General features: G+C 43.1%; 1 protein-coding gene across 2 annotated transcripts in view; it reads left to right on the plus strand.

Moving 5' to 3' along the window:
• Positions 1-23,102, plus strand: part of FAM8A1 (family with sequence similarity 8 member A1) — a 60,159-nt gene that overhangs the window by 27,117 nt on the left and 9,940 nt on the right. For both annotated transcript variants that reach the window (XM_029590711.1, XM_029590713.1), the window contains one exon: positions 8,283-8,403. In XM_029590711.1, coding sequence (XP_029446571.1) covers positions 8,283-8,403 — 121 coding nt within the window. The remainder of the gene's footprint in view (positions 1-8,282; positions 8,404-23,102) is intronic.

Raw genomic sequence — 23,102 nt, forward strand, 5'->3', positions numbered from 1 at the left:
AAGAGAAGGTAAACCCGATCCGTTTCAGGGGGTTTTACAGAGCGCTGCTGGCTCAGAAGCAAGCATGGAGCAAGACTGAACTCTCGTCGAGGAAACGCCTCCACAAGCTGGCAGCAAAGGACAGGGTCCAATGGCAGCGAGCCTGAGAACCATGTAACACAGGGGGAGCATGAAAGGCAGTCCTTTGAACCTATAAGGCACCTAGGAAGACTGAAGTTAGATTGAGGGGGTTTCAAGCTCTTCAGATGGTGAGAGAAAGTGGAGGGGGAGGGAGCTTCTCTTAAAGGCAAAGGCTCACAGATTTTTATCATAAGTGACAAATGGTGCTTCAGTATTAAGAATCCTCAGAAGGGAGGACTGCACTAAACACAGTTAAACTACAATATATACAGATACAAGCATGTACCCACTGCTGGGGACAGAACAATGCATATAAAATACAGTACAGGGAACAAAATTAGAGAAATGTATATTTTACTCAATCATAGAGTGGATGGTGCAAAATTCAGATTTGAAACAGCAAATATGATCTTGATCAGACAGCTAATGATTTAGAAATCATATGCTTGGAATAACTCCCATTGAAAGTACGACTGATCTATCAACAGCCTTCGACAATATACATCATGATATAAAGATAGGATGGATTCAGATTCCTTGTTGTTAATACTATCAGACCAAGGCGTACCACAGGGTTCATCCCTCTCACCAACCCTGTTCAACATTTACCTCCTCCCCCTCTGCCATCTGCTATCAAAACTCAAGCTTACTCACTACCTCTATGCAGACGATATCCAGATCCTCATCCCCATCACAGAATCTATTCAAAAAACCTTCTCCTTCTGGGAGAACTGCCTACAACAAATTAAACAACTACTCTCCAACCTTAACCTGATTTTAAACTCCAGCAAAACAGAGATGCTACTTATTTCACACGACCCACGTATCCACTCACCTAGCCTTTCGCAATCCACCTCATTAAATATTGATCTCTCCTCAGACGTCAGGGATCTAGGAGCATGGCTTGACAACCAACTTAACTTGAAAAAATTTATAAATACCACACCAAGGACTGCTTCTACAAACTACAAGTCCTTAAAAAGTTAAAACCACTCCTTCACTTCAATGACTTTCGCCTCGTTCTACAATCCATTATTTTTTCTAAACTAGACTACTGCAACGCAATCCTACTTGGCCTCCCCGCCAACAGTATCAAGCCTCTACAGATGGTACAAAACGCCGCAGCCAGAATCCTAACAAACACCAATAAAAGAGACCATATCACCCCCATTCTGAGCAACCTCCACTGGCTACCCATCAAACAAAGAATCCTATTTAAAACCCTCACCATTATTCATAAAGCAATACACAACATCGCACCTATCTTCCTCCAAACTCAACTTCGTCCACACCTATCCTCCAGACCTATCAGAAGCGCTTAGAGGCACATTAGTTGCACCTCCAGCAAAATCAATACTAAGAAAAAGAGCACTCTCAACTGCAGGACCACACCAATGGAATCCTCTCCCCCCAGACCTATGCTTCGAACCCAGTCTACCAGAGTTCAAAAAAAAGTTAAAAACCTGGCTCTTCAGGCAAGCGTTCCAATTTCCAGAATGTAACTAGGCGCCTTATCCTGACTTCTTTCCAGGTCCTTTCATTGACTTTGTTCAGGTACCTTCAGGGACTATTTCTCAGTTCACCTACCCCACAATCTCAAGATCCCTCACTCCCACCTCCCCTCTCCACCTTCCCCCCTGCCTTCCTCCCTCCTACCTTCCTTTCCTCCGGCCTTCCCTCCCCCTACCTTCCTTCCCCCCGCCACCCTTGCTTTATAACCACACCAGTAAACTTATGTTAACTTGTATTTATTGTCGCTAATACCATTTCGAAATATATTTAATACTATACGTATTTACTCTCAAGTTATTTAACAGTCATTTATAACCTATACTATATATTTGTATATTTATTTATTAGTATTCCTTTGTACTCCCAAGAGTAAAAGTATTATGCTCATGGTTTAACCTAGTCAATTCACAGAACTTGGAATATCTTTGTTCACCAGTTAATTTGCAATGTTTAACCCGCTAATTGTTTTAAAATACGAAAACGTTTAATGGTTTATTGTTACTGTTCAATGTTCCTTGTAAAAAGCCCCGGTCGGACCTCCCAGACCAGGGCAATCTTTTCGTTTCATGTAAACCGGATTGATTTGTATTGTATACAGGAATTCCGGTATATAAAAATTAAAAATAAATAAATAAATAAGATCTCTCATGAGAAGAGAAAACAATGAAAGGAAAAAATTGCTGGCTTTCTGCCATGCTATCATAGTTTAGATATATCTATATATTAACATTATGTATTTAAGAGAGAGATTTATATGAAATGCAGATGCTAGTTGAAGATATCTAAATATTTTGAAAATTGAGATGTGCAGCTGCTTAAAGTACACATTAGCATTTTGGCACAGTCAATTTTAGGTTCTAAGTAAAATAATTATTTTATTTTTATTTAACGAGTTTTATATACCGTCATTCGGAAACGTCAAAATAACGCCATCATAACTGTTTACAAAATAAGGTTATAGGGATAAAGGGGTTGACAAGGGGTGTAAAAACATAACATGTTAGGCTTAGTAGTAAACAAATTCATGCTTAAGATCAAAAAGAGTTCATTCTTATTTTAGAAAAGTATAGTTGTGCTGATATTCATTTAATCATGAGGTTGCAATGGAGGGCGGTGATTAGTTAATTCTTTGGGTGGTTTGATATGCTTTGTTGAACAACCAAGTTTTTAAAACTTTTTTATTATGCCACTGGCAGGTCTGTCTCCACAGAGAACCCCTTCACAGCATCCTTAGAATAGTACTTGCTGAGCTTGCTATTCTGTATCCATGCTAGTACTAAAGGGGGCGATTTTCAGGCTGTCCACTTTGGGGCAAAAGCCTGTGGATATTTTACCTGCAGTTTTCCACCAGATTTCAAAGTTACTTCCCCTTTGTACCATAGCAAGTTTTAAAGTACTTGCAAATGCTCTGGGTTTAGGTATACTTTGTAAAGAAAATTTTAAAATCTACATGGGTTACTTTATGATTCTGCTCAAAACAATCTCCCAGAACCACTTCTGGTGTAGAATACAGCATCTACTTTTAGCTTTATTGAGGCAGGATAATTTTTAGAGGGTCAGTTTACATTCATAAATGGCTTTGAGAATTATTCTTCCCAAAGTTGTATTTCTCCAACCTTGTTTGAAGAAATCTTAGAGTTGCAGTAAATGACTGGTAGTTTTAGAAATACAAATACCTTTTGTGTTAAAGCCATTGGTTGTATTATTTCTTTGGTGACTTGTATACATTCAGAAATGGCTGTAAATAAGTGAAATAACTACCCACACATTCAGTTAGATGGGCTCTCACCTTTTGGTTTAAGTAACAGAAAACAAAAGCAATTTTGATAGGGTTATGCCCACTGTTAAGAATATTGATGCTGCTAAAACTGTTCTGATTTTTTGGGTTCAGCTCTCATGATTCTCGGCCATTTTCTTTGGGTTCTGCTTTCTCCTTTCCCTCTCCATGACCCTTGCAGGCCATGATTTCAGTTTCATTCTGCTGTCAGTTAATACTAACTGGGGATTTAATTTGGCTGTCACCAGCATTCCCCGCTTCTAAATCATGTTTGCCTGGGCATTTTTAAGTGGATTATACCCTACAAACGTTTTTAGACTAAATGCAGTTTTCCATTAGATGCAAGTGTCTGAAATGGATCTATATCTAGTGTGCAATGTGCAATACTTTTTTCCTTTCAAATACCAAACTTCACATAACATTTTCTAGGACTTAGAACAGAGAAAATGCTGTGCTGGGTCAGACTGAAGGAATGTTTCTCCCTGCATCTGACAGACCAATCCATATCACTTTGAAGTACTCAGAAGATCTTAATGGGAATTCCCTTCCCTGTTGCTCATTCCCAGACATGCTTGCCTGGCTAATTATCAATGGGCCTGTCCTTCAGAAGGTTGTCCAAACCTTTTTTTAAACCTAACTATATTACTAGCCTCTGGCAACAAATCCACAGCTTAAATGTGAGGTGATTGAAAAATTACTTTCTTAAATTTGTTTAAAATCTGCTGCTGGGGAGGAGAACTCCTACCTTGCTGCCTGAGAACTCCAGATTCTTTCAGAGAGCTGGCCTGCCGCAGCCACCATCTGAGGCACCTACCGCTGGGTCCATCGAGCCGGGGGAGGGGGGGGGGGGTCTTCAAGTATAGGCAGTGAGTGGAAGGTGATGGGACTGCTACTACCTTGCTGCTGAGGCCTCTGATTCTTTCAGAGAACCAGCCTGCCGCAGGCACCATCTGAGGCACCTACACCGGGTCCATCAAGGCAGGGGGGGGCCTTTAAATAGTGGTGGTAAGGGGCTCGCCCCTTATGTTTTCCCTCAGAAGATGGGGAAGAAAAGGGAGGAAAAAACCTCAACCTCATTCCTCGTTACACCTACTCAGTTATCCCCTGGATCAACATGTGTCCAGAACTACTTCATCATCGCAGGTAAATCTGGATGCAGAATTAGTGGATGTTTTCTCTTAGTTTGGAAGAATGTACCCCTAGCCCCATGCCAATATCTGAGCAGGCTCTGGGGGAGACTCTAAACCTACACCTCTTGTCCCCTTTGAGAGAATCTCATGAACCTAGCCCAGAGAGTGGTCTTGGGGCTTGCCCCCTAAAGCTGGGTGTGTTGGGGGAGACTGTGGGACTCTGATCCTATTAGGAGTGTTTCTCTTGACAATAATAGATCTTTGAGAATACCATCTCAGTTTCTCCCACCTCCAACCATTAGGATCTTCTGAAGTGTTACCTATGGAACCAGAGACTAACATTGATTTGATATTTGGAGAATTGTCTCTCGTATGGAGATAAATCTCTCAGATTCAGTCAAGAAACTTTAAATATATTACTGAGGCTTCAGTCAAATTAGCAGATTTGGAACAACAGACTGGGTCACTTGAAGCTAGTTCTTTGAGTCAATCCAGCTCTCTTTCCGGTCTACAGAATTGTATAGTGTCTGGAATTAAAGATAATTCGATAATTCACCATAAGGAGGAGGCTTTGTAAAATAAGTTTAGATAAAAAAAAAAATTGCTATTAAATTTTCCCAAGGCATATTATATATCAGGGCAAGAGTTATTTTAAAAAGTACCTAAAGGAAATATTACAGTTTACTTAGTCTAGAACAGGGCTTCCCAAACCTGTCCTGGGGACCCCACAACCAGTCGGGTTTTCAGGATATCCACAATGTATATGCATGAGATACATTTGCATATACTGAGTCTCCATGGTATGCAAATGTATCTCATACATATTCATTGTGGATATCCTGAAAACCCAACTGGCTGTGGGGTCCCCAGGACAGGTTTGGGAAGCCCTGGTCTAGAGCGTTCCCATAGTCTATCAGTTATTTACCAGAGGTGAGTCGCCAGTAAAGAGGAGGGATCTATCTGTTAGCTCCTACCTATTCTTCTGGCTTGTCTCAATTTCTTCAGTAATTGCTGGATAATATTAGGGTTAGAGCAACTTTTGTTTCTTTTATTTCAGATTCTGATAGGGATATATTCTTTTGTCAACATTTTAAATTTAAAGGTAGCTTTGTTTTGTAGCAAAAAATCCAGGCTTTCCCAGACATGGCCAGAGACACAACTGAGGGGGAGAGCTTTCTTTAAAACTACAACCTAAAGTACTCTTTCTTGGGGAAATATTCTATCGAAAATATCCATGTAAGTGTGTTGTGGAATGCAGGGGAATGTTTCGCTTCCTTGATCCTTCTCATTTAGAAACTTATAAGAACATAAGAAATTGCCATACTGGGTGGGACCAAGGGTCCATCAAGCCCAGCATCCTGTTTCCAACAGATGCCAAATCAGGCTACAAGAACTTGGCAAGTACCCATGCTACTGATGCGAGTAATAGCAGAGGCCATTCCCTAAGTCAACTTGATTAATAGCAGTAATGGACTTCTCCTCCAAGAACTTATCCAAACCTTTTTTAAAGCCAGCTACACTAACTGCACTAACCACATCCTCTTGCAACAAATTCCAGAGCTTAATTGTGCATTGAGTGAAAAAAATTTCTCCGATTAGTCTTAAATGTGTTACTTGCTAACTTCATGGAATGCCCCCTGGTCCTTCTATTATCCGAAAGTGTAAATAACTGATTCACATCTACTCATTCAAGACCTCTCATGATTTTAAAGACCTCTATCATATCCCTCCTCAGTCATCTCTTCTCTATGCTGAACAGCCCTAACCTCTTCTGCCTTTCCTCGTAGGGGAGCTGTTCTAGCCCCTTTATCATTTTGGTCTACCTTCTCCAGTACAACTATATCTTTTTTTGAGATGTGGTGACCAGAATTGTACACACTATTCAAGGTGTGGTCTCACTATGAAGCGATACAGAGCCATTATGACATTTTCCGTTTTATTAACCATTCCCTTCCTAATAATTCCTAACATTGTTTGCTTTTTTGACTGCTACAGCACACTGAGCTATTTCAAAGTATTATCCACTATGATGCCTAGATCTTTTTCCTGGGTGGTAGCTCCTAATACGGAACCTAACATGGTGTAAACAGAGCAAAGGTTATTTCTCCCTATATGTAGCACCTTGCACTTGTCCACATTAAATTTCATCTGCCATTTAAATGCCCAATCTTCGTCTCGCAAGATCCTCCTGCAATGTATCATCATCTGCTTGTGATTTAACTACTTTGAATAATTTTGTATTATCTGCAAATTTGATTACCTCACTTGTTGTTGTATTCCTTTCTAAATCATATATATATATATATATATATATATATATATATATATATATATATATATATATATATATATATATATATATATATATATATATATATATATATATATATATAAAATTTATTTTTTTTTTAAAGCACTTGTCCAAGAACAGATCCCTGAGGCACTCCACTGTTCTCCCCTTTTCCACTGAGAAAATTGACCATTTAAGCCTACTCTCTCATTCCTATCTTTTAACCATTTTTGAATTTGAGGAATTTGAACTGTCCTCTGACTTCTTTAGTTAGCCCAGGAGAATTGTTTGAGAGAGATGCTGGAAATTTTAAAGTGCACTCCAGAAGGATTACTACCTTTAAATAAGATCTTTTACCTTCCTCAGAAAAAAGTGTTTTATTGCTTCTAAAACTTGAGTTGAAGCTGGGCATGAACAGTTGAATATAGACGCTTTTTTAGTATTGTCGGCTTATGTATAGAATTTGCAGGATGAGATCCGGGCCACCTTGTTGGGATCTTGTCTTTTGAGTCTGGTAAAAATTCCAAAATGCGTCTTTTCTTCAGACATAAGGAATGTTTGTTCATGGGTCAAAAAATGTGGTGGTTTCCAGTTTTATCATTTGAGAGACAAGCTAGACAAAATGATTCCTACTTAATGTCCATGGTGAATTTTTTTTTTTTTATGCAAGTGCCATGTGAAATTTTGAAAAGGAGAGAGGTATGTGTGTGTGTATTTTGACCGGTTACAATTGAAATGTTTCTGGATGCTAAAATTGCTTCTTGTACTGTTATCGCTCCCACTTAATTTCAGCAGATTTAACAGAACCTAAGTTGTATTCCTTTATGAATGTCCATTTCTTAATATTTCATTATTTATTATGACTTCGTATTTTTGATTTCCCCCCAGTGGGCTTGAAAGAGGATTATAAGAGTTCCTTGTTTTTCTTTAGTACTGTATTGCATTTGTCTGTGTATCTTTGTAACTTGTTGTCTTACAAATATTAATGTATTGTTTAAAACTGAATTAAATGAGTTTTTAGTACTTTCTGCCAATTAATTTGATGGGGTTACCCCCAAGTCCTCTTACTAAGTGAAAGGGTAAATTAAAAAAAAAAAAAAAATCCCTATTTCCTGGTCCACCCCACTCATGATTTTATAAACCTCTTATGTCCCCAGCGTCATCTTGACTCCTAGCTGAAGTGCCCTAACCTGTTCAGCTTGTCTTCATAAGCTGTTCATTTTTGTCACCCTTCTTTGTACCTTTTCTAGTTTTATATATCTTTCTTGAGATGAGGGGACCAGAACTGCACACTATACTTAAGTTGCGGTCGCAGTATGGATTGATACAGAAACATGATATTCTCCATTTTATTTTCCATTCTTCTCCAAATAATAGCTAATATTCTATTTTCTTTTTCTGACTGCACTTTAGTACAATGCTTATGTGTTTTGTTTTTTTTTTTGTGTTGCAGGTCGCGAATATTTTATCCCATCTCTGGTGCAAAGGTTTATAGCGGAGTTAGTGGACTTCTTTATTCTGTTCTTTGTAAAGGCTGCCATCATTTTAAGTATTATGCACTTCAGTGGAATAAAGTAAGTATAAGAATTCAAGATTTTCTAGTTAAGAACATTTCCTGCATCTTGGTTCTGGAGTGAAAGGAGATTGTCAAGTCTTATTTAAAATCATGCCCAGCGGATTATCAAAATGTGTTTTTATTTGTTAGAATTATTTTTAAGGTTATGCTCGCCTTATACTTTGAAAACATTTATCGTTTTGTATGGCATTAGCTTTCTTCATTTTACTTTTTTCTTTTCTGTATGATATAGCAAAGTTTTATTTAAATTGCTAAATGTGTTGTATATTATAACTTCCCCCTCATACTCAGACCATAAGTGACCTATTCTTAAATAACCAAAAAATGTAAAGTTCGAATGGGGAAAAAAGCCTCAGAGTGCAGCACTTTTTATGCTGTCAGCCAAAACCTGGATTTAGATCCTCTCTCTGGGTCTGGTTGGACATGCCATGGTGGGAGCATGCTCAAGTTTATGGAAGATTATTGCCAGTACATTTTCAACCCCTACTGGTCTGTGGCACTGAGACCTCCAATGTGGTAACCTGGGCCAACAAGAGTTTCCTGTGCTGCCCTGGCAAGTTTGGGCAGGGGAAGTGGAGACTGCTGAGGAGACTCAAGGTAAAATCACAAAATATATAGAATTGAGAAGGAATGTGGCACCATCCTGAATGGCCATATCTTGAAGTTTGTTGCTTTGGATTAGGATCCTTAGCTTCTCTGTGGTCCACTGACTTATCCATGCTTCCATGACAACAGCAGCCTCCTAGCGGCTAATCGTCATGTTCCAGGCGATATTGTTTTGGGGGCATAGGCTGATGTAAAGTGGAAATACTTGACATCTGTGTGCAGGATGTTACAGCAGAGATCTGCAGACTGAAGCAACCAACAGCTGCAGCTCGGCAGCCTAGAGAGAAGATTTCCTTTTCTTCCTGCTAGACCAGCCTTTACTATGGGATTTTCCCTTTTACAGCTGACTGAGAGAGGCACACCTTTTATTATAATCTCACTCTGGGCTATAATGGAGGCATGAGGGAGGCCTAGCCAGATGCTAGTATACTCTCTGCCAATTGCAGAAATGTGAGGAGTGGGAGCACAAGTTCCCAGAGTCTAGGTTGGGCCCTGGCCTGGTTGAGCCTCCACTACTCGCGTCAGCCGCCCTTACGGAGTGATTTTTACCCAGTAGGGGAATATCTCCCAGGGGTTCCCTGGTTGAGTTTTCCTGAGAGTAATCCTAGTACCTTAAGAGGTCTGTGGATTCCCCAGGGAGGTGGGTCACTGTGCCTTAGGTGAACCAGAGGTTCCCCTTTTTAATTAAAAAAAACAAAAAACACAACAACAACAAAGGGGAGTCTTCAAAACCTCTTTCTCTTCCTCCCTTTCTTTGCCTCCCCTTCTTGGGACAACAGAGTTTAAAGAAAAAAAAGTGGCCTGAGGTTGCAGAGTGACATGAATCATGATGGCAGGAAAAGACTATATTGCCCATCCATCCAATTAATTCAGCATTATAATTCTCATTGCTTCCTTAGAGATCCTCTGTATTTATCCCATGCTTTCTTGATTTTACCTCCAGTGAAAAGCTGTTCCATGCATCCATCATCTCTGTAAAGAAATATTTCCTAAGATTACTCCTGATTTTCATGTAGTTAAGCATCTGAATTAGCCATGCTGTCTGGTTATGTCTTCCATGCCACTAGGTGGCGGAGCTCTCTCTGTCTAGTAAAATCTTTCAGCCAGGGCTCCCTCCTGCCTATTGCTAGGATTGCCTCAGTCCCTCAGTCAGTTTTTTTCCGCGCAACCATTAGCCTCGTGGAGCTCATCTCTCCTGAGAGAAACTGAATTTGTGAAAAAAAAATTTATAAAATTAGAAAAGAATATCAGAAGAAGCAGCAATTTAACATCTTTGAGGTCTGCTTAGCTATGCCTCGTCCAAGTTTCAAATTTGCTCATGTGGCAAAATTGTCGGCCACAGATGGCCACACTTCTTGTTTATACATGTCTTGGACCACAACATGATCAGAAGAATTGTGGGGACTGCGGACGCATGTCCCCACGGACTCAGAGATCCACAAGAATCCAAGATTTACAATCCAGAGCTTCAGGTTCTTATGCTGCTTCTGAAGCCTCTGTTCGCTCCTCTCCATGTCCTAAATGAAAAAAACAGGGACCCGTCATCGAGGAGAGCCTCTTCAGTGGACCCCCCAGGTCAGGACATTAACCCTTGACCGCCAGCAGAGACTCTGTCCAAAGCGCAGGGGTTGCGCCGGTGGCACTGTGGCCACATGCTTCACAGACGCAGTCCATTACTTCAACGCATCGACGCTCTACTAATAAAAGAACTGATGCTGCATTGAAGACTGTGACCACCGAAGCATCGATGTACCCAAACATCGTTGCACCGACGCAAGCCAGATTCTGCGTCAAAGAAGCGTCGAACAGACGCAACATTGGCGCAGAGAAAATATTGCGTCGCAGACTATTTCAACCAACGCTCCTATGACGCAACCTGATCTGTCGACGCACCGGATATCCATCTGTCTCAACTGCCTCTTCACTTACCGAAGAAGCACCACTCTGGTCATAAGGGGAAGAAACCAGTTTCAACACCTTTATCAACAGAATCCGAAGAGGAAATCTCACCAGTTCTCTATCGGATGCATCTTTTTCACCTGGATCGTCATCTGCCTCTTTACCATCCATCGATGCACCGGTTCCAAGAAAGGTTTTACCTTCTCAACCCACCATTTAAGCTTGTGCCAATTCCACAGCCATCTATGTCCAAAATCACTACCATTTTTGATCAACTCCTACAGGCAGTAGCCACACCGACATTACCTCCTACAAGACATCCAGAGCAACCAATTCCTTTTCCAGAAGATCCACCACTACCCCCTAAGGTATCTACAGGCCTCCCACCTTCAAAGTTACCAATAACCGAGGACATTTTGGATACAGATACTTCCTCAAACTCATCAATGGCTTACCCTTCTGACCCGCCAGAATTGCCTCCGCAACCTTCATCCCCTCCGGAGGAACTTTCATATTCTCAATTTATTGAGAAAGTTGGACAAATTAAATGTTGAAACCAAAAGGATTCTGGACCCCCGACAAGAAATGTTAGGAATCCTGAAAATATTTGATGTTCCTAATGAGCCGGTGGCTTTACCACAACACCAGTTGTTAACATCCTTAATGGAGAAAGCATGGGACACTCCGTTATCTACACCTCCAACATCTAGGAAAGTAGACATCAAATATCGAATGAAAGATTCTCCATTTCATACTTGAATCCAACTTCCACACCAATCAGTCGTGGTTGTATCTGCAATGCAGAAAGCTCGTAAGACAAAGATACATTCCAATACTCCTCCAACTAAAGAAAATAAGTCCCTTGATGATTTTGCCAAGAGATCCTTCTAATCCGCAATGCTGAATTCCAAATCTGGAGCCCACTCCAACTTTACAGTTCATAGGAACCCTCATAGACACAGTCCAGGACAAAGCATCCTACCGCATCCGAGAGCGTTAACTCTTTCAATGTTAGCTACAACTCTTCTTCATACTACGACAGTGCCAGCACGCCAAGTCCTCACAATTCTTGGCCATATGGCTGCGTCCATTTACGTGGTTCCAAATACACGTCTCCATATGCGCCGTCTACAATGGGGCTTGAAACATCAATGGGAGCAATTTCTCCAACCATTGTGAACCCCCATTTCATTAACCAACAGTATGAAACAAGACCTGGCATGGTGGATTTATTTATTTATTTATTTAGGTTTTTTTATATACCGGCATTCATGAACAAGTCACATCATGCTGGTTTACATAGAAACAAGGGGTGCATAGAACAGTAGAACTAAACTGGTGCAAGGGGGAAGCAGTTACAAAAAACCAGGGGTAGAATAACTGGGAGCGAGAAAAAAGAGGAACAGTGGGGAGTAAAAAGAATTGTATGGGGATAAGATAAATAACAATGAATATTTACAGTAATATTGTTACAGGAGTTGGAGGTGGTTATGAGTTACTTCCAGGAACGCTACAAATGGGCTCCCCTTTATGCCCATTACGACATCAGATCATACTGACCACAGATGCGTCCCCCACAGGATGGGGAGCACACTTGAACCACTTACAGACACAAGGTCAATGTACTCCATACGAACACACACTTCACATCAACCTCTTGGAACTGAGAGCGGTACGTTACGCCCTTTGAAAACTTCCTTCGGGAAAGGATTGTAATGATTCACACGGACAATCAAGTTACAATGTTTTACATCAACAAGAGGGTCCAGTTCTTGGAACCTCTGCAAAGAAACAGTTCAGGTTCTGGAATGGGCCCACTGCAGACTCATTTCCCTGCTGGCGACTTATCTGCCAGGCATTCACAATTCCAGAGCAGACAGACTCAGCAGGAGTTTTCACCCACACGAATGGGAGCTAGATCCAAAAGTAACCAGTCACATATTCTCTGTATGGGGTCTCCCATCCATAGACCTCTTTGCAACAGAAATCAACACGAAGATCAAGACCTTTTGCTCTGTTTGTTTACCTGAGCCCACACACTCGCTCCGGATGCCTTTTTGTTGTTGGAAAAACAATCTCCTATACGCATTTCCTCCGATACCTCTCATCACTCGAACAATTCAGAGATGTATCGAGGACCAAGCAGATCTGATACTCATAACACCTGCAAGGCCAAGGCAACCATGGTACAGCTACCTCCTACGCCTATCAATTTGCAATCAGATAACTCTAGGGAACAGCGATCACCTCCTTACACAGGACAATGGATCACTACTACATCCCCTTTACTCTTCCCTGCATCTCACGGCATGGAGGTTGAGAGGCTCGCATATCAACGTTTGAACATCTCTCCTGCTCTCCAGGACATACAACTGACCTCAAAACTTTCCACAAGATTAAATTACCAAAGAAAATGGATTCGCTATACTTCCTGGTGCTTATCGACAGGAGCTGATCCATTCACTTGCTCACCAGAACTTTTCGTACCTTCATCTGCTATACAGTGACACTCGCCACTTCCTCTTTATGGGTACATTTAAGGGCTATCGCAGCTTACCACATCCCTCTTAATGGAGAGCCTATTTCATGTCATACTCTAGTTTCCCGATTCATGAAAATAGTATTACGCTTACGTCCACCTTTACAGAAACCACCAGTACCGTGGGACATTAGCACAGTTCTCGAACAACTCATGCTTCCAACATTCGAACCTTTAGAAACCTGTCACCTTCGTTACCTCTCTTGGAAGGTGCTCTTTCTGGTAGCAATAACTTCAGCGAGACAGATAAGTGAACTGCACGCCCTTGTTCATTTCCCTCCTTATCTTCAATTTCACCATGATAAAGTGACCTTACAGACACCCAAAATTTCTACCGAAGGTGATCTCCAGTTTCATATTAACCAAACTTTCACCTTACCTACGTTTCATCCAAAACCTCATCACAACGACAATGATAGGAAATTACATACTTTAGACTGTAAACATGCCTTGGCTTACTACAAGCAGCGTACAGATTCTCCCAATAGGCCATCCCAATTATTCCTTTCATTCAATCCAAATTCACAGGGACGGCCAGTAACAAAGAGAACTTTATCCTCATGGATAACCAACTGCATTCAGTTTTGCTATGCTCAAATATCACAGACGTTACCTGCAGCACTAAAAGCACATCAAGTACGAGCAATGGCAGCTTCCATAGCCAACCTCCATGAAGTGCCAATCACCGATATCTGTAAATCAGCGACATGGTCCTCGTTACACACTTTCACATCCCACTATTGTTTGGACAAACAATCGGCGGATGACGCATTAATGGGTCGGACTATCCTCCAGAAGAGCACAAAATCCACAAACAGGCAGCCTTCATAGGAACTGTCCACCATTACTTCTAATATTGAGCACATCAAGCACTCTGAACATAACAAACCTGCTGAATACATCAGCTGGGGACTCCTAGACAGCATGGCTGCTTATCTACGTGAAAAGAGCAAGTTTGCTTACCGTAAATGGTGTTTTCCGTAAATTTATTTATTTATTTTTAACTTTTCTATACCGACATTCCTATAAAAATATAGATCACATCGGTTTACAATGTAACAACAAACTTCGCTCAAGGGTGATACAAGGATCATGTGAGGCAATTAACAGTGGAAACGGGACATGACATGACATAAAAGGTCCTCTCAATAACCAATACGATGATACGACTGAGGAATAGGAACACAAAAGGAACAAAAGCATTGGTCTGTGAAGACCGAATGGAATGTCAGATTGAAATAGATAGCAGATGAATTAGCCATGCCGGCTCACCCACCTCCCCGGACAGTTCTAACATAACTTACTTGCTTTGATACTGACTGAGGAACCTGAGGCAATCCTAGCAACAGGCAGGAGGGAGCCCCTGGCTGAAAGATTTTACTAGACTTAGAGAGAGCTCCGCCCCCTACCCAGACAGCATGGCTAATTCATCTATCTACGGAAAACACAGTTTACGGTAAGTAAACTTGCTCTTCTACCCCCTTTCACCCTCATCTCATGACCCCTCATTCTAGAGCCTCCTTTCAATTGAAAAAAGATCACCTCCTGTGCTTGGAAACATTTAAGATATTTGACAGTCTCATATCTCCCCTATCTCACCTGTCCTCTAGGGCAGTGGTTCTCAACCTTTTTTTCTATTGGGACACACCTGGCAGAGATCATGCTTACAGGCGTGACACACTGAACACTTGACCACCCCGGGGCTAAATGTAAACACATACCCTGCATCTACAGGAACCCACCCCGGCCCCCCACCCCCATCCCCAAAGAGTGGATGCAGAGCAGAACTAGGATATTTCAAATACAACTTGCTATATAAAAAAGATATTCTGATCCTAGTGCTATCTCGGTAACAGAACGCAAACTCCCTTACTACCAGGTGCATTGTAAAATAGAAAACCTGAAAAAAAAACTCAGCACATGTGTAGCCAACCTTCCATACCATTGCAACACTAATTCCAAGAACTCAAACAGCAATAGCCCTTCCTATGAAGAGGCAGCAGTGCAGCACCAATGCATGTCCTATTGAGAATGAGAAAACGCAACAAAAAGACTGATACAAATCCCTACTTACTAGTAAAATACCTCACCTCAGTCACACATACAGATCCGTCCTTCACCAAATACAGAATAAAAGACCACAAATTACAAATGTAGAGACAAGAACTGGAATGGAAACCTCAAAAAGCCACTCTGCATGCAGTGCAAAACTGGAAAGCCAGAAACAGAAATTCATATCCTCCTGCACTAAGCAAAGTAAAGATAGAAGAAATGCATATTACAGCTGTTGCACACCATCACTCTCCTTCCATGCCTCCATCATCCTTCACTTTCCCAATTATTCTCTTTCAATCATCTGCTTACACTCATATCCCTGCCTAGCATTCCTGACCCCCCCCCCCCCCCCCCACATCCTCTTCTCTGTGCTTCTTCTCTCTCCTGCTTGACTCTCCCTACCCACTTCATCCCATCTCCCTGCCTGCTCAGCCCCACACTCATCCTCCAAGCACAGGTAGAGGGTGGGGGGAAAAGAGGTTGGGGATGCTGGGAAGATGAAGGTGGAATGGAGAGGGAGTGTGGGCGCTGCTGAGAGGAAGTGAGAAACAAGGGATCCAGGTAGCTGATCCTCAGCATCACTCCCAGACTCTGCAGGGGAAGATAGTTTGTGTCCCATCAGGCCCCGAACAGCAGGAACTGGCAGTGTCTCGCTCTGATCTAGGTGAAGGAGGAAACAGCCTTTCACTGGGCCAGAAAGAAGATAAGGAAGTGAGAGTAATCTCCCATCAGGCCCAATGTAAGAGAAGTCGACCAACTCCCACCTGGGCTGATAAGGAGGCATCCATTTGCTGGCCCTGCGACATACCAGTGTGTCCCGACACACCTGTTGAGAACCACTGCTCTAGGGTATACATTTTTCGATCTGTAAGTCTCTCCCATATGCTTTAGAATGAAGATCACTGACCATTTTAGTAGCACCCTCTGGACAGACTCCATCCTGTTTATATTCTTTTGAAGGGGTTTCCAGAATTGTGCACAGTATTCAAAGTGAGGTCTCACCAGAGACCTATACAGGGGCAATATCGCCTCTCTTTTTCTGCTGACCATTACTCTCCCTATACATCTAAGCATCTTTCTGGCTTTTACTGTTGCTTTATCAATTGTCTGGCCACCTTAAGATCATTGGATACAATTACCCCCCATATCCTACTCTTCCTTTGTGCTTAAAGAATTTCATCTTTCATTTGGGTTTTTGCATCCTAATGCATTACCCTGAATTTTTTTAGCATTAAATCTTAGCTGACAGACCTTAAAACCATTCCTCAAGCTTCACTAGATCCCTCCTCATGTTTTCCACTCCTTCCTGGCTGTCCACCCTGTTATAGATTTTGGTATCATTGGCAAAAAGACAAACCTTTCCTGACAACCCTTCCATTATGTCACTCTCAAAATTGTTGAAAAGAACGGTTCCAAGGACCGATCCCTGAGGCACACTACTAACAACCCCGCTCCTCAGAGAAAACTCCTCCATTTACTGCTACCCTTTATCTTCCACTCAGCCAGTTTCTAACCTAGTTAGTTACTTTAGGATCCATACCAAGGGCGCACAATGTATTTAAAAGTCTTCTGATTAGAAAAGTGTCAAAGATCTTGCTGAAATCCAAGTACACTACGTCTAGCACTGTCCCTTGATCCAACTCTCTGGTCACCCAATCAAAGAAATTGATCAGATTCATCTGACAAGATTTACCTCTGGTAAAACCATGCTGTCTCGGATCTTGCAATCCATTGGATTCCAAAAATTGCACTATCCTCTGTTTTAGCAGCGATTCCATTAGTTTGACTTGTGTGATGAGCAGACTAACTGGTCTGAATTTCCCAGCCTCCCCCTTACTCTGACTTTTATGAATAGGAACCACATCTGCTCTTTTACAGTCCTCCAGACTCTAAGGAAGTATTGAAAAGGTAGGCCAGTGAAGCTGCCAGGACAACTAAGTTCCTTTAGTATCCTCTGCAGCGCTTCTCAACCACAGGCAGGTGTGTCGCATCTCCCAGTGCCCCTTTGTACTTTCCTTCTCCCTTTTTCCAGCCCCCCGCGGGCCAATGAGAAACCTCCTTTCTTCCTACCCCCACTGCCCATTGGGAAGCCTCCTTCATTCTGCCTGCACCTGTACAGGCCAATTGGAAGCCGCCTCCGTTCTACCTGCCAGTGGGAGTAGGAAGAAGGGGAGGAAGCCTTTGATTGGCCAGTGAGGCAGGCATCGTATAGCCCGGGGGTGGGGTGGGAGGAATGGCAGTGTTGAACTCCGAAGCAAGGCTGCCAAGGGAAGCCCATCCCTGTGGCAGCGAAAAAAGGTCTGCTGGAGTAAAGCTGCGGCGGAACTGGAGCCCATCCCTGCAGTTTTTGGTGAGAGCTTGTGTCTGTGGGTGTGAATGGGTGCCTGGATGAGAGTGGGTGTGCATGGTTGTGAGAGCATTTGTGTGTGATTGAGAGAGACTGGTCAGGGATATGACTGGTGTGAGACAGAGACTGGTCGTGGGGTCTAATTCGAAAGGGGGGGGGGGGGTGGCTGATTGTGGGCGCTAAGGAAGAGGACTGTGAGGACAGAGCTTCAGCAGCCCTTGCTGCTTCTGGTGAGTGCTATTGGCCTGGAAGGGAAAGGAGTAGGAGAGTTGCTGGAGAGGGTAAATAAAGGTGGCTTTTTAAATTTATTTTTCTTGATTGACTGCCATTTTAATTATTGGGTATTATGCGATGTCTGCTGTTTGAAATATTTATTGATATTTGGACATGTTTTAATAATTTTTATGAGTTTTTAATTGTTGGATATTATGCTGTTCAGCAGTGTTTTGTAACATTTTTAGTATAGCTTTACAATTATTTCTGTGTGGGGCTCTATAGCAGCTTGGCTTATTCTGTTTTCCCAATAGGAAATGTATTAGTGTTTAGGGCCTGGTTTAATAGTTGTATTTCTTAGATAGGGTTGTTACTATTGAGTGTGTTCCATAATACAGGTGTAACTTTGTGTGGGTTAGTTTGTGTGTATTATTGCAAATCCTGAGAGACTGTTGGGTGCTATATTTCTCTTTCCATTTCTCCAGGTTCGCACTGCATGCAGTGACTTTTTTGGTTTTCCATTCCAGTTTGTCTCCATATTTATAATTTGTGGTCTTTCTGTACTTGGTGAAGGTCGGTTCTGTGTGTGACCGAGGTGAGGTATTTTACTAGCATGTAGGCATTTGTATCAATCTTATTTGTTATGTTTTCTCAATAGGTTATGCATTAGTGGTAAGTTACTCTCTTTTCATAAGGAGGGGTATTGTGCTTGCCAGTAAAGTTTGTTTTGCTTTTACTGAGAAGTCATCAGATCCAGACTATCTTTTTTTTGTAAGGTGAGTTGTACGGGTATTGCCCTAGTTCTGCTCTCACCCATTGATGGGGGTCGAGGGGATTCCTGTGGATGCAGAGTGCATATTTACATTTTGCCCCGAGATGGTCACATATTCAGTGGGTCACGCATGTGAGAACCATTTGTCAGGTGTGTCCTGGCCGAAAAAAGGTTGAGAACCACTGCTCTGGTGTATCCCATCTGGCCCCATCACCTTGTCTACTTTGTTTAGTTGGCGCCTTGAAAACAAAGGGAGCCAACTAAACAAAAAGTCTGTTTGCTTAGTTGGCTCATTTCTAGGTCGTATTTATTATTTTATGTGGTCCTTCCACAGTGAACACAGAAAAAATATATTTAAGCAATTTTGCTTCTCATCAGCCTTTACATATTCCTCCCCTTCACTTTTGTCTCACAATACCACTTTTGTACTTCCTTCTATCACTATCTAAAAACGTCTTGTCCCTCTGTTTTACCGTATTTTCTATTTTTTCTTCTATTTGAATTTTAGCATTCCTGACTACTTTCCCAGCTTCTCTTATTTTTTCCAGATATTGCCACATGTCTTCCTCTTTCTGCGATCTCTTGTAGTTTATGAATACTAATCTTTTCTCTTTTCTGTTACTACTTTAGAAAACCATTATGGTCTTTTTTCCTCTATCCTTTTATTTACAGTCCTACTGAAAAGTTTAATTGTCCTTAGGATATCTCCTTTTAGTTTTCCCCACTTCCCTTCTACTTTCCCTAGATTTTCCCAACCAGCTAACACATCCTTGAGGTTGCTCCCCATTTTGAGAGTTTTCCTGAAGTCTGGGACTCTCAACTTAGAAGAACCTTCATCTCCTGCATCCTAATATTGAGCCACAACATCTGGTGGTCACTGGTTCCCAGATGATTATCTACTATAACATCTGAAATGTCCCCATTGGTAAGCTCATAGTTCAGTATCTCTCCCTCCCATGAGGGCTCTGTTACCAGTTGACAGACCAATTCTCCTTGCAGAGAATCTGGGATCCTCCTGCTTCTAGAAGATACTGCAATGGGAATGTCCCAATCACCATCTGGGAAATTAAAATCCCCTAGCAGAAGCACCTCACCTTTCACAGCAAATCCTGTGAATATCCTCTAGTAAATCTCTATCCCATCCGTTCTGTCTGTGTTGGAGGTCTGTATATTACACCAATATAAATAGACAAGCCGTAAAGCCCGTTAAAACGGGCTACATCCCTCTGTCTCTCACCTCCCCCTCATTCTCTCTCCCCTCACTCTTCACCACCCCCCTCCCCCACCCACTCCTCTCCACCCTCCCTCTCCTCACTCAGTCCCCCCTCTCCCTCACTCCCTCCCACTCAGTCCCCCCTCTCCCTCCCACTCACTCAGTCCCCCCTCTCCCTCCCACTCACTCAGTCCCCCTCTCCCTCCCTCCCACTCAGTCCCTCCCTTCACCCACCTCCATTTCCTCCCGGCGCCGTAAGCGCGACTTCCCGCAACCCTCACCCGGCTCCATTGACTCCTCCCGCTCCTGCCGGCAGATCTCGGGGGGGGGGGGGGTCACTCCCGCCGCGCGGCAGTGACCCCCGCGAGATCTGCCGGCAGATCTGGGGAGGAGAAGTAGCGGCACCGCGCGCGTGCGGCGCCGCTGCTTCTCCTCCCGCTCCTGCCGGCAGATCTCGGGGGGCGCGGGAGTGACACCCTCCCCCCCCCCCCGAGATCTGCCGGCAGATCTGGGGAGGAGAAGCAGCGGCACCGCGCGCGGCGCCGCTGCTTCTCCTCCCGCTCCTGCGGCCCCACCGCCATTTTTTTTTTCCTGATCGACGTCCTTGCCCGCACATGCGCAGTAGAGCTGTGCTCTACTGCGCATTTGCGGGCCGTCGGTCACAGGCCATTTATAAGGTAGATGTTCCATTCCCTCTTTCCAGACTAACCCACAGTGCCTTCTCCTTACCCCATAAGCCCAGCAGTGCTGTTGCTTTAATATTGTTCTTTATATAAAATGCCACGCCGCCTCCTTTCCTTCCTGAATAGATTGTAGCCGGGTATAACTATAATCCCAGTCATGTACCATGTCTCCATTACAGCTACTATATCTAAATCAGCTTCTTCCATTACTGCCTATAGATTTGAGACTTCATTCCCCATACTGTGAGCATTAGTGAACATAGCTTTCCAAGTATTGCTTTTTTTCCCCCCATATTTCCAATTTCTATATGAGTATTTAATGTTTCTCTTACCTTTAGGGTTTTGTCCATCCATCTCTGATGATTCTAGTTTAAAGCCCTCCTAAGTAGGTTCACCATTCTGAGTTGAAAGATGCTACACCCCTTCTTCAGGTGGATCCCATTGCTGCTCGGCAATCCTTGACATATCATCCCATGATCCAGGAAGCCAAAACGCTCATGTCGACACCATCTACCAGCCTTTCATTTATCTCCAGAATACGAGCTTCCCTGCCTTTGCCTTTATCCTTAACTGGGAGGACTTAGTTGGCCCTGTTTGGGAGAAAAGCAGGAGCACAGGTGGAGAGAGGGAAGTGGAAATGTAGTGTTTTTTTTGCTGGGGATAGGGTGTTTGGCACACCGTGTTTCTTAAAAAAAAATAAATAAAATAAATAAATAAATAAATAAACTTTGTCCCACCCCAGGAGGCCCCTGCACTGTGGGTTGCAGAGCGAAATGGTGCTAGTAGCGCACACAGCTCCACAAGAAGCAGACCACACATCCGCGGGTGATTGCACGGCATCACCATGGCAGCAAACAGCTCCTTCACAATTATGCATAGAGGCAGGAGGAGCAAAGCCTGCAGAATAAAGTAAGTCCCGCGTGTGGCAGGGTCCTTTTTGCCCGGTGTGCAAGGATGGTCCAGACTAGCGCTTCCAGAAAGAGGACTGTGTTCTCCTCGCCCTTTGGCTAGGGAAGAGCAATCACGAGCAGACTTCTTGATTGACCCTGGCTAGTCGGCGCTAGGGAAAGGAAACCCCTTGCCCTCCAGTGAGCAAAATCACCTTGCCTCTCCCTCAGACATGAAAGGAGGTAGCTCAGTTTGTAAAACCCCCACCAAGGGGTCCATCCCCTCAGGAGGGGCAGCCAGAGCCTACGGGACCCTGGCAGAGTTTTTTTTTCTCTAGACCTTTATACTGCTCATGTGAGGCATATTGTGCCTTTGTCTGAAGCCCAGGTTGTAGTCATCACCTAAAGTAGCCAGTGCTGAAGCGGACATGGGAGGATCCCAAACCCTTGCCGCCTTCTGCTTGTACACTCACATTTCTAGGGAAGGTCCTGATCAGGAGAGAACTCCATCCAAGGATTGACAGGTGGCTTTTGGGAAGAAGGGATTTTCTCTTCCGAAGAGGAAGAATAGACCATAGTCTGGATATTCTGGAAAGAAGAACTTTCAGCCCTCATTTCTTGGGGACTATCTGCCTAAAGGATAACAAACCCCAGCCCAAAGGACCCCACAGAAAGGGATCCTATTCTCCAGGTAATCAAGAACCCACCAAAGGTATTCCCATTACACAGCACCTTGAGGCGAATGGCCCCCTTGGGATAGCCCCCCAAGGGGGGGACTTAAAGGGGATAGGACTGTAAATAAGATTTATCCACCTATCTCTGACTGAGAAAAACCAATCTCCTTAGAATTCCATGGGTCGACACTTTGGTCTCAGTAGTCACATACAAGACAAAGATTTCCCATAGAGGGAGGGGACAGTCTTAAAGGATCCCCAGGACAGGAAGATAGTCTATTCTGAAACAGACCTTTTCTACAAATTCCATGGCTCTAACAGGCCTCCATTTCTAGAGGTTACATAGCCCGAGCAGCCTTGCACTGCGGCCAGCTCCCAGAGAGCACTGAAAACACACAGTTTAGAGTCAGCCGTAGCTGCCTTAGTAAATGCTATGGATGACCTTGTGAGAATTTCTGTCTTCTCAGGCACTGGCCTCTGGAATAGCAGCCATGAGACTTCTATGACTGCAGTTGGGCAGTAAATTCAGCCTCCAAATTGTGCCTTTGCAAACTGCCCTTTAAAGGGAACCTACTTTTCAGGAAGGAGTTAGAAAAATTGAAAGATTTGGGCGTATGAAAACCCCAAAAACTACCTGAAGATAGGACTTGTCTGGGTACACGAGGGCCCAGATGCCAATATCTTTGGGACTGGTGCAGGCACAAGCCAGTTAAGTTTTCCTTTCTGGGTGCAAAGCAAGAATCGTCCCTTTCGGGGAGGGGCTAGAAGAGCCAATACAGAACCTTCTGTCCCTCTGGCAATAGTACTAG

This window comes from Rhinatrema bivittatum, chromosome 2 (assembly GCF_901001135.1).
Source record: "Rhinatrema bivittatum chromosome 2, aRhiBiv1.1, whole genome shotgun sequence".
Lineage (NCBI taxonomy): Eukaryota > Metazoa > Chordata > Amphibia > Gymnophiona > Rhinatrematidae > Rhinatrema > Rhinatrema bivittatum.